The 13,417-nt window shown below is 35.6% G+C and overlaps 1 protein-coding gene across 1 annotated transcript in view; it reads left to right on the top strand.

Annotated features, from left to right (window-relative positions):
* Window positions 1-12,670, top strand: part of LOC144436059 (kinesin-like protein KIF2A) — a 34,475-nt gene extending 21,805 nt beyond the window's left edge. The window contains exons 7-17 of the mRNA XM_078124716.1: window positions 173-227; window positions 1,123-1,285; window positions 1,635-1,725; window positions 2,425-2,580; window positions 2,893-3,035; window positions 3,560-3,681; window positions 4,786-4,985; window positions 5,522-5,589; window positions 6,218-6,347; window positions 9,318-9,492; window positions 10,922-12,670. Coding sequence (XP_077980842.1) covers window positions 173-227; window positions 1,123-1,285; window positions 1,635-1,725; window positions 2,425-2,580; window positions 2,893-3,035; window positions 3,560-3,681; window positions 4,786-4,985; window positions 5,522-5,589; window positions 6,218-6,347; window positions 9,318-9,492; window positions 10,922-11,064 — 1,446 coding nt within the window. The 3' untranslated portion in view covers window positions 11,065-12,670. The remainder of the gene's footprint in view (window positions 1-172; window positions 228-1,122; window positions 1,286-1,634; window positions 1,726-2,424; window positions 2,581-2,892; window positions 3,036-3,559; window positions 3,682-4,785; window positions 4,986-5,521; window positions 5,590-6,217; window positions 6,348-9,317; window positions 9,493-10,921) is intronic.
* Window positions 12,671-13,417: the final 747 nt, after the last annotated feature.

A 13,417-nucleotide genomic window follows, 5' to 3' on the forward strand; every position in this document is an offset into this window, starting at 1 on the left:
GCCAACAGGTAAGTATCATGTCTCACAGAAATTAGTTTCGGTAGAAACTTCAATTCAAATTATTCTGTGTCAAATATCATGTTTGTCCTGTCATGTACATTTGTACCAAATATCATTCTCTTCATTTTCCTGTAAATATTAACAACGTGTTGTCTACTTCTCTGTACAATAGATTGAAGACCACCAAATCTGTGTTTGTGTTAGGAAAAGACCCTTGAATAGCAAAGGTAAGGACATAACATTATCAAAAAATGTATAAGAGATTAAAACCGTGAAACAAGCCGATTTTTAGGAAGGTAGTATTACCACAAGGTGACGTCAACACTTCCTGTGTTTGTGATGTAGTTGATGTTTTTAGTTTGTGATACTGTTGTGGAGTCATGATGGGTGAATGATTAGCGTGACCGGCTTGGAATCTACAGGTTGCAGGTTCGAGCCCTGTCGCTGCCTGCTGTTTGTTTCTGAGTGGCTAAAGTCCTTGGGCAAGATTTGAACCACGACCGTGCCTCAGTCAACCCAGCTGTATAACGGGGGACCTGGTAGGATGTAGGTTGCAATGTGAAGGCTTTAATCCTATGCGCTTAAATGGCTGCAATGGATTGTATGCTCCCCAGGGAGTTGAGGAAGACTAAAGGGCCATTGTGCCGTTCTGATCCAAGCCAGGGGTAATAATTGTAAAGCGCTTTGAGCACAGAGTGGGAAAGCGCTATATAAGAACCCAACATTATTATTACATTATTACAGTCACTGTCAAAATCATGTGAGATGTACCTTCTATATTGTCAATATTTAGAGTATTCAGTAGTTTTCTTTGATGGTGATGAATGTCTAGTCAACCAACACCTTGGTCATTTTACACAGTTCTATGTTTCCAACTTTATTGTAGGTAAATCATGTTGTAGCAGAAATACAAGAAATAAACAAATTCTGAATCATAAGAAATAAACAAATTCTGAATCATAAATTTGCTTTGAAAAGTACAGTCTATGTGATGTAGTCCACTTTGTATGTCAATTGTGGTAAACATAATTATGTACTTCTGACTTGGTTGTATTTGTCGCTTACCTTTTTCCATATTTGTGTTATTAAATATTCAAACAAATGTTTATTATATCCCAACAGAAAATGGAAGACGAGAAATTGATGTGATTACAATACCACATAGAGACAACACTATTGTTCATGAGCCCAAAACCAAAGTGGACCTCACTAAGTACTTAGAAAACCAAAATTTTAGATTTGACTACTCTTTTGATGAAAATGCTACCAATGCGATGGTTTACAGGTATGTTATGAAAGTTTGTCATGCTAGCATTTGTGTGTGTGTGTGTGTGTGTGTGTGTGTGTGTGTGTCTGTGTGTCTGTGTCTGTGTGTCTGTGTGTCTGTCTGTGTGTGTGTCTGTGTGTGTGTGTCTGTGTGTGTGTGTGTGTGTGTGTGTGTGTGTGTATGAGAAAGGAGCAACTTAAGTAAATGACAATGTAATTCAGTGTGAAATTGAAGGGAAAATGAGAAAAATTGCACAACTACATCATATCAGTATGTTTAACTGAACATTACTGCAAAGTTGGAAAGTAGTTTATTTCTGTTAGCCAGGTGACACATACTTATTAATAGAGCTGTTCTGACATTTCAGATACACTGCCCAGCCTTTAGTAGAAACTATATTTGACCGTGGTATGGCCACCTGTTTTGCATATGGACAAACGGGAAGTGGAAAAACACATGTGAGTTGCAATGATTTCTCTTTGTTGTTTTTGTTGTGTACTTTCATGTCAGTATGTAGTGCTATGAAAATAAATCAGAGTGCTTGTCACTGTATACAAGTCACACACATTGTGAATATGAGGCCAACACACTGACAGGTCTATCGATGACTACTAAAGTACAAGTTGCAGACTGACAGATATTTCAAGCATGCCAACTGTTTATACAACACACTTTTGTGAGATTTCTAATTGAGCTGCACACAGACACACAGACACACGCGCACACACACACACACACACACAGAGACACATACATACATACATACATACATACATACATACATGTACACACACACACACACACACACACACACACACACACACACACACAAATACATATACACAACATGCTATTTCAATTGATATCGTGTTGTCTCTGAGATAAACACCAACAGAAAATATCTTAGTTTGATCAGTAATGAATTCTTGTAGTGTATTTGACAATATTCTGTATGCAGAGACAGACAGGGAGTGTGTTTGTAGGGTATACTATGTGTGGCAATGCTCATTACCAATATTGTCTATGTATCAGTTTTATCAAAAAATAAGGTCTTCTACAGTGTATTGACCCCAAATATTGTACACATAGGCAGAGAATGTGTTTGTAGGGTGGAGTATATGTGTGACTGACACATGACAATTTGTATTGTATTACAGACAATGGGTGGTGATTTCAGTGGCAAAGGTCAACAGGACTGTAGTAAAGGAATCTATGCACTGGCAGCCAGGGATGTCTTTAGACTCCTTAATAAACCTGAATTCAAGAAAGATCTCATTGCATGCTGCAGTTTCTTTGAAATTTACAGTGGAAAAGTAAGTCAAGGATTTTGTGTGATATTGTCTGTTGTGATGACATGTGGTGCCTTTGTTGTCAATATTATACCCGGTGACAATTATAGAACAGTGGAAGAGATACTCAGATAGGTGCAGTGTTCATTCGACTCCTCTGGATATAAATGTACATGAGTATTATTAGTAAACAAGATACCACACTGCAGTTTTGGTAAATATCCAGTAATTATGGTCTTTGCATGAAAGTGACAGTTCATTTCACATAATAGAATTCCATATACTAATATAGTTGGTTTACCATACATCATGTTTGACTCGTATTATTCTGTTCAGGTATTTGATTTATTAAATAAGAAGCAAAAGTTACGTGTACTGGAAGACGGCAAACAGCAAGTTCAAGTTGTTGGTTTACAAGAATGTCAAGTACACAATGTAGACGATGTGTTGAGTTTGATTCAACATGGCAATGCAGTCAGGTAGGCAAACAGATTTATTGTCATACAGCATTTGGTCATGGCACGGTCAAACAGATGTTAAGACGACAAAAACTTCTGTTTTACTTCAATTTCCTTTCACTCTTTATCCTCCATCTACCCCTATACCACATCAAAGGGTGTATCAAAGTGTGATAAATTAAACAACAAAGAGGAGTGAGAGTTTGTATCACCATAGTAACTATAAAGTCTTGTAGAACTCTTCAGACATAGTCAACATGTTCTATCAGTGAGCACTTAGAAGTTAGAACTGAGAGAGAATAGGCAATGAGGTAATGGAACAATCATGTTATTCCCAAATGTTTTTCTTCGTTCATCCAATGAAACTACGAGTGACCTAAGGCACAATAACTTGGCCTGTACACAGTTTAATATGACATTTCTTACAGTCTAAGACTTAGTGTGATCATATTGCAGCTGTCTTTCTTTCTTCATAGGTGTGTAGATTGTAGTAAACTTGACCTGTGATGTTAATTCTTCTTTTTAAATTTGTTTATGATGTATAGAACATCTGGTACAACATCAGCCAACCAACATTCCTCAAGATCTCATGCTGTCTTCCAGATTATCTTAAGAAAGAAAACAAACAAACGATTATATGGCAAATTTTCACTTATTGATTTAGCAGGTAGGTTGTTCATCTTATTGATTTAGCAGGTAGGTTGTTCATCTAAAAACTAAAATGTGACTATTTATAAATTGGTATTTAGAAAATAGGGTTGAGGAAATTTATACTAATCCAGTTTAGATTATTTTCTTTCTATTAGTATGAATATATAATCTGTTAGTTTGGGGAAAAAAGTCAAGCAAATAGTTGGTTGGGATGAGAGTAGGGGAATCAGTGATGTATAACATTTATAATATTCCAACATATCCTCTTACTGGTGATAGGAAATCCAAACTATAGTCAAAACATTGTAGTATCAAGAAGAATGAGATAGTTATGACTGATTATAATTCAAGATGTTGGGTTGGCGTGGTTATGTACTAACATTATATAAAATTTATAGCAGATTATCCTCTTCCGGTGATAGGAAATCAACACTATAGTCAAAACATTGTAGATTCAGACAGAATGAGATAGTTATAACTGATTATAATTTAAGATATTGGGTTGGCGTGGTTATATACTAAAATTATATAAAATTTATAGCAGATTATCCTCTTCCGGTGATAGGAAATCAACACTATAGTCAAAACATTGTAGTATCAAGAAGAATGAGAGTAAGAGTTGATGATAATTCAAAATTCAAGATGCATTTTGAAGGAACTGTATCAGAGTTTAGCATTTATTAGAGGGGAACAAGCCGAGTTTGTTTGTTTTTGGTGTAATATTTACAGCATATAGAAAAGGTAGTCACACTATTCTACTAATTGAAGCACACTTAGACCATGACTTGTAAATAACTAAACTCAAACCTGGTAAAAAAATATAACTTATAAATGATCTGATGACGTAATTTATTATACATATGAAAAATTGTTGTGGAAATCCCAGTTTTGCAATCAACTGTTCTAACCATGGTAGACAACACTTGCAATATCATAGAATACATGCATTTACATTAACTGTATACTAGAATAGTGTAATCAAGGTTTTATTTTTAATTTAGTATTTTCACTTGAGTAAAAAGATTATAAACTCAGGTTGTGCCACTTTAAGGAATTACTTATAAAGAGTATTTTGTCTTAGCTGTGTGATTACAATGTGATCATGTTTTTTTATGGCTAGGTAATGAACGAGGTCGTGACACACAAAGTTCCAACAGACAAACCAGGATGGAAGGAGCTGAAATCAACAAGAGTTTACTAGCATTGAAAGAGTGTATACGATCATTAGGCAACAAAGGAGCTCATGTACCTTTCAGAGCTAGCAAGTTAACACAAGTACTGAGAGATTCCTTTATAGGAGATAACGCCAAGACCTGTATGGTAAGCAGCATAGTCTTTGTTACAACATGCTTTATTGCAGTGACATTGATTTCTGATATCTACACTTGTTTACTTTCTTGTTTGCTTGTTACTGCAAAATAGATATGTGCTTCTGTCTGTCTGTCTGTCTGTCTGTCTGTCTGTCTGTCTGTCTGTCTGTCTGTCTCTGTCTGTCTGTCTGTCTGCCTGCTTGTCTGTCTGTCTGTCTCTGTCTGTCTGTCTCTGTCTGTCTGTCTGTCTGTCTGTCTGTCTGTATGCATTTACCTGTTTATGTGTATGTATGTATGTATGTATGTATGCAAATGCACATTTGCATAGTGTTTCTACCTTGTTTCATTTTGAATTGGGGTTTGTATGACAGTGCATTGCGTGCATGCCTGTTAGTTATTCTGTCTGTCTGTCTGTCTGTCTGTCTGTCTGTCTGTCTCTGTCTGTCTGTCTGCCTGTCTGTCTGTCTGTCTGTCTGTCTGCTGGTTTGTGTGTTTACATTTGTCAGTGTCTGATTACCATTGATAACATTCTTATTATATTTACAGATTGCCACTATCTCACCAGGCATGGGATCCTGTGAACACACATTAAATACTCTACGATATGCTGACAGGTAAGAATATTTCAAGGGAAAAACGAGATATTTTATAATACTAAAATAGTAAATAATCAAGATTGATATGATGCAACTTTCAATAACTAGATTTGCTTTTATTATAAATTTAAATTGAATATTGAGAGACTTGTATGAGATGTCCACAGAAGACTTCTGGTGTTTGTTACTGCAGTGTTGCAGCTAGAGGGGGTTTTGGGGTCATTTGACACATATTTTTTGGACCTGACCCACAATTTTGGAAGTGACAGGTCACAGATGACCCGCACTAAAATTGTGTGCAGATATGTTTAACAACATGACCACACCTATAGCAACAGCTAAATGATCGTGTGTATTGCATAGATAACAACAGGGTTGGATAGGCAACTGCACAATCATTCAGCAAATATCTAGCATGGATCAGCATGTGGGTAAATATTTTAAAAAACTGTAGTTGTGCTACAAAGCCATTGTCGCTTTTTTATAATGTCCCAAAAAAATTTATGATGACCCAGAAAAATGAAAGTCTCAGGACACTATGTCCCATTCTTTGAAAAGGCTGGCTGCAATACTGTTACTGTCTTATATTGTAGTAGTGCTTGCTTGCAGGGTTTAATTACAAATGTTTTAATTTGTCTTTACATAGAGTGAAAGAACTAGGTCCCGGAGACCCCATGGCACCCCTACCAGAGAAACCTCTCAGCCCAATATCTAATAATCACAATGGCCTTCTATCTCCTGAAAGTAGTGATCTTGCAATTCTATGCACAGCCAATGTAAGTATTTCCATCACTCCCACTTTGAACTTTGAACTTTGAACTGTCACAGTACTTCATCATCTCTATTTGCAGGTATTTCCAGTAACTCATTTTCTCCACATTTTGATCTCAAGAATTTTCTTCTCAGTAACCATTACTTTACAAGTGTGTAATCTACAAGACATGGCATGAAATTAGCAGTAGTCCAGGACACAGACTACTAAACATTGTATCTAGACTACCAAAGTAGCAGTAGTCCAGGACACGTAGACTACTAAACACTGTATCTAGACTACCAAATTAGCAGTAGTCCAGGACACAGACTACTAAACATTGTATCTAGACTACCAAAGTAGCAGTAGTCCAGGACACATAGACTACTAACATTGTATCTAGACTACCAAATTAGCAGTAGTCCAGGACACAGACTACTAAACACTGTATCTAGACTACCACATCGACAATAGTCCAGGACACATAGACAACTAAACATCATATTTAGACTGCCAAGGTGGTACTGGTAGTCTAGTACACCAATGGAAATCAATGAATTTAGCTGACACACTAGCCCTGTCTACACGGCACTAAAAATCCTACCTGAGGTAGGATTCAGGATAGTTTGAAGCCCATGTAGACGCAAACGTGTCCTGAACCTGTCCTGAAAGCATCCTGACTTAGGACACCTTTGAGAGGTTTCCTGAAACCCTCCTGACTTCGTCCTATGACTGTCAGGACGGAAGGTGCGATATCCACGCTGTAACCTTCCTACGTGTAGACACAAATCTATCCTACCTCAGGTAGGACTTGGGACTGCCTCAGGTAGGGCGACCTACGTGTAGATGGGGCTATTGATCTTGGTGGTTGATACAATTTGAACCCTTCAAGACTAAAGAATGTTTGGCCTACTGTGTGTTGTTGTGTACCATAGGTCTTGTTAGAACTCAGATAAAGTGATGGAAACTGTGTCATTAGTGTTCAGGGATCTTACTGATACAGTACAGGATGAAATTGAAAGAATGGCTGTCTTGGTGTAGGCTTTATCCATACTGAAGGTTTGGTTCAGTGTGAGTCAGGTGTGCCATGTATTACAATCCTGTGTCAAACCTACAAATCAGTGCATCTCAGTGTGTAAACGTTCAGTTAGGTCATCTAGGTTGTTTTAAAATACTGCAATCTGGAGGTCTGTTTGTAAGCTTTGTTCTTCAACCCTTTCATCTGTCATCCTCTTTCCCTTTTCCAGTCAATTTTTGAGTCTATCCTCTTTCTTTCTGTAGATCTGTTACCCTGAGCTTTATCCCTGGAGATGTGTAAGTTTATGCTCCTGTGTGTGTGTGTGTGTGTGTGTGTGTGTGTGTGTGTGTGTGTGTGTGTGTGTGTGTGTGTGTGTGTGTGTGTGTGTATGTGTGAGAGAGAGATCATAATATATAATTGTACCCATAGTTAAAGTAAGAACAGAATAACATAGTACTTGAGGCCTGTGAGGAAGCTTAGACAAGCTTATCAATTTAAGAGTTATAACTCATTGAGAAAGAATCAACAGAATATTACAAGCATACAGCTTTATTGATATACCGTACATGTACATGACATGTATCAAGTGCTAGTCATTGTATTCATTGCTGGCAGAAGACAAAACACACTGCCAGCTATTGGATGAAATTGCTATGGTTACAACTCTTTGATGTATGTTTGATGTGATGAATTTCTTGGTATTGGATAGTTTTGACTTTGTATTTACATTCTAAATTGTAACATATTATTAACTGATGTATATTGATGGTGTGATTAGTTTGCTGTTGCTATTGACAATGCAGTATTGTAACAAATAGTTGAAATGTGATCAAAGGTGTTGTTGCATACCCTATGGTAGGGGTTAGTGCTTGAACTTGAAGGGTATACATACAAATGTAAGTATGTACGTATACATACATGCATCCATCCATCCATCCGTACCATGTACGTACGTACGTACGTACGTACGTACGTACGTACGTACATACATACATACATACATACATACATACATACATACATACATACATACATACATACATACATACATACATACATAAATGCATATATACACACACACACACACACACACATATATGTATGCCATTGCTTATGAAAGGTGTGTTCTTAACATCTATAGTGTAGTTGCTGCTGATATCTCTAGACAATAGTCATAACAACTGATGGAATATATGAAATGTACTTGTAATGTCTGTATATGATAGATAATGCAATGCTTACAACATGCTATGTACATAGATGTATCTGTACAGTTACTTGTGATCAGATTTGATAATCACATTTCATATTATGATAAGATTGGTTCATTTTCCTTACTTCACAGTACAAGTTATCCACAAAGTACACATACACACTGTTGGTCTTGGAGTAGGCTCATGTCAACAATCAAATGTCTTTCCATAGTTCATATTCCTTACTTCACAGTACATGATATCCACAAAGTACACATACACACTGTTGGTCTTGGAGTAGGCTCATGTCAACAATCAAATGTCTTTCCATAGTTCATTTTCCCTACTTCACATTACATGATATCCACAAAGTATACACTGCTGGTTTTGGAGTAGGCCCATGTCAACAATCAATTGCCTTGCCTTGGTTCAACTGTCAAATATCACATTTCAATGTCTAGTAATGTAGCCAGAGACACATCTGTATTTAACAGTTCCCCTATAGTGTTATCCAAGGACTTGTTGACCGTTTAAAATTTGTACCATCCCTTTGTCATGTCTTGTGTAGAATTTTACTACTCTCCATGGACTTGGTGAGCATTATTTGCTACTATTCCCATATCACATCTTGTGAAGAATCTCAGGAAAGAATTGAACATGTTATCGTAATGAGAAAGAAGCCGTTATAGCATAAATTTGCTGAAAAAAAAATTATTGGTGAAATGAAAGGTTTGATTGTTTATGAGGTATACTTAAAGTGTAAATATGTCTGTATGTCTTGTAGGAAGAGGAAGTGTCTGCTGACATGGCAACTTTACATGAAGTGATGAGTCAGCTACAAGAACTTGAAGAACAAGTCATAGATGAACATAAAAATAGTGTGGAAGAAAATAAACAGATGCTGGAGGAGGAAATACAGCTGTTAGAAATAACTGATGAAGTAGACTATGATGTGGAAGGTAAAAGTTCTTAATTCTAAAACTAGTGTGTCTTATTGAAACTTCCATTTTGCTAATGTTGAAGACAGATTGGGGAAAGCTGGCATAGATTTCCATGACTGGTACCACAATTATGGTGGGGAACTCAGTAACATGAAATGTGTATGAAATGTTACAACAACTATGGTGGGGAACTCAGTAACATGAAATGCGTATGAAATGTTACCACAATTATGGTGGGGAATTCAGTAACATGGAATGCATATGAAATGTTACCACAATTATGGTGGGGAACTCAGTAACATGGAATGCATATATATGAAATGTTACCACAATTATGGTGGGGAACCCAGTAACATGAAATGCACATGAAATGTTACCACAATTAAGGTGGGGAACTCAGTAACATGAAATGTGTATATATGAAATGTTACCACAATTATGGTGGGGAACCCAGTAACATGAAATGCACATGAAATGTTACCACAATTATGGTGGGGAACTCAGTAACATGAAATGCGTATGAAATGTTACCACAATTATGGTGGGGAACTCAGTAACATGAAATGTGTATACATGTATATGAAATGTTACCACAATTATGGTGGGGAACTCAGTAACATGGAATGCATATATATGAAATGTTACCACAATTATGGTGGGGAACCCAGTAACATGAAATGTATATATATATTAAATGTTACATTTTATCTCACTGTGAACACAAATAGACAGTTTTGTCTTTGAATCTTCCTTTTGTTATCTGGCAGAGATGTTTATTTGTGTTCACAGTGAGATAACATTTATATGCTTGTATACTATCACTGTCTGTATTATGTTTATGTAATCTGTAACAAAAGAGATGTAAAAAATACCATGCTGCCTCATTGAAACGCTATACTCACTCTAGTTTGGTAGTAAAAAACACCATGCTGCCTCATTGAAACTATAGTCACTCTAGTTTGGTAGTATGTATGATGATAAATCAGTTTAATCTTGATTGTCATGTCATATATCATATGATTGTATCATATCATAAATCATATATCACATATATATCATATCACATATCATAACATATACCATGTCTTATATCATATCACATATATCATAATACATATCATATCATTTTTATCATATCATATCATATCATATCATATATATCATATCATATATCATACATATCACATCATATATCATACATATCACATCATATATCATACATATCACATCATATATCATACATATCACGTCATATATCATACATATCACATCATATATCATACACATCACATCATATATCATACACATCACATCATATATCATACATATCACATCATATATCATATTAACTAGATATTGCTAAAAGTCTATGTTCAAAGGTCAATCCAGTTCATCTCAGTTCATTCCGGGTAACTTAAGATTGTTCTCTTTTCACTGATTTCAACAGAATACACAACAAGGTTAGATGAAATCCTTGCCAGGAAGATAGAGATCTTTACTGATTTGAGAAGTAAACTGGCCAACTTTGCAGCACAACTCCAAGAAGAAGAAAAGGCTAGTAAGAACATCAAAAGACCTCCTGCTGTATGAAACCTACAAAGGACAGAAATGAAATGAAGCAAGGAGTGATGTCCTCATCAAATTTACAATATCATTAAAATATTTACCCTTCTTTTAGACATTACTTTTTTGTTATTATTATTTTGTTGATATCGTTATCTCCTAAGTAACTGGGATGTTTGATTTGCATATAAATCTGCTCCTAATATATTATTTGCTGTTGTTGAATGACTGCTTCTTTCTCTAACAAATAACAGCCAAATCTAGACTGCAATGAATCCCAACATCTTGGTATACTGTATAATAATAATTAAAAAAAATACAACCAATTCTGTCTCACATTGTGAACAGAATTTCAAAAGACAAAAGTATATGTTCTATTTAAGGACCATTTTGCAAGCTGACTGATATTAATATTAATAAGACTAAACCCGACTCTGTCAGGACTTTTGATGGTTATACTGGCCAACATGATATTGTTAGATATATTGCCTGCCTTTGATTTGCCAGTATCGAAAACACTGAATCAAATTTTTACAAAGTTGTGCTTATTTTATTGACTACTGCAGTTGTTTTGTACATTTATTGTTTTCACCTTCAAGCTTGATACAGACTAATGTTTAGTTCATGTTGTGACAGAAAGTGTTGAGTTATTCTGACTTTGGTTCTATTTTGTTCTTAAAAATGCTGTTTTCATAATGAACAAAATTATTACTAATTGTCCCACCTCATTCTCTCATTACAAGAAAATACAACTAGATGTTCGCATAATTTAGGAGGTGCTAATTTTGTCTGTAGGTACATTTTCAATTCAAGTCTCCAGGAAAGTACGACCAATATTCAGTCTTTGTATGGTTTCTGGCAAAATGATCTGTGTTATTGATTCCTTCAGCATGTAAAATAGCACCCTCTAGTGGTGAATTAGAGTTCTGATATAGCACCCTGTGATGGTGATGTATAAATACCGCCCCCTAATGGTGAATTGGTGTTGACAAATGAATAGCACCATCTGGTGGTTGATACAAGCTCCCAAACATCGCTGATATGGACATTGCTGCTGTCAATGGCAGCTGCATTTGCCATATCACGGAGTGTATGTCATATGTTCGCAACTGTTTGATGTGTATATTGTGACAAATAAATTTCATGGGGGTTGATGATAATTAAATTTATCAATAGTATACATTGACTCAGTTCTGAAATATATCCTGTTACAATTGCACCAAAGTCTAGTACAGTGTATATGTACAATGTAGTCATTGTATGTCAACCATGTGACCAACATTCCTGTACATACTCTGCCAACATTTGCTGCATTGATTCCGGAAAGTACATCTGTGTGATCATAACTACATTGTCATAGTAGATGGTGCTGTTCATTGGGTCAAGAATATTACTTCTTGTAGGAAAAACTTGCCACAAGAGGTTGCTATTTAATGGAAAAAAATCATGCACTGTATATACAACAGAGATGTGTACACTTTTATACAAACTGCAGAGTGGTCTTTGTTATTATGTAAATAGCGATTTTTGTTTTTGTAATGTTTGATCCATGGTATACTTGTTATGCGATGATAAGACATATTCCAACCTCAGTGAGGTTGTGTGCTTGTATAGTAGTAGTAGTAGTAGTAGTAGTAGTAGTAGTAGTAGTAGTTTGTAGATGGTTGAAATAGTGTAAAAAATAACAAAACTACCAAAATATATATATAATAGAGATTAATGTATACTGTGTAGCTAAGCTTTCATAGTTTTATTTTGTCAGTGTGACTCACAATTTTTAGCTTGGTCTGTGTGATACAACTTGTCAGTCATCATATTATGGTGTGAAGTGAAACAGACATGAAGTGTTGACCAGCATGGTTTTATAGACTACAACCTGCAAAAAAAAAAAAAAAAATGCCGATGCATTTACTTGAATGAAGTGAGAAAAGGAAAGATTTCATGCAAAGACAACATTAGGTAAAAACAACAATAAAACTGATGCCAAAACAAAAGTGGATGCCTCTGATATGTAGGTTTAGTTAATGCTTTTATCAGATTGTTTTATGTCTGTAGTAGAAGTTATAACATAACAGTTATACTCAATGTTAATGTGTAATATTCTATCAGTAAATGGCATCATGGGATCTGTGCTCCTGTGGTGTTTATACTTTGATAAATTACTGACATTAATTACATTGTATGTCTTTACATGAAACTTGTCTCATTCCTGCTTACCTCATGCCAAGCAAACATACCAGGTTTTTAGCAAGTTGTACGTTTTGCTATACCCAAGAAACTAAAGTTTGTGGTACAAGAATGATGAAATTGTTTTATCATTACAACTACTTGCAAGACTGAATAAGATTTGACCCAACAGCAATATAGAACAGTGGACTGA

The sequence above is a fragment of the Glandiceps talaboti genome, chromosome 6 (assembly GCF_964340395.1).
Source record: "Glandiceps talaboti chromosome 6, keGlaTala1.1, whole genome shotgun sequence".
Classification (NCBI taxonomy): Eukaryota; Metazoa; Hemichordata; class Enteropneusta; family Spengelidae; genus Glandiceps; species Glandiceps talaboti.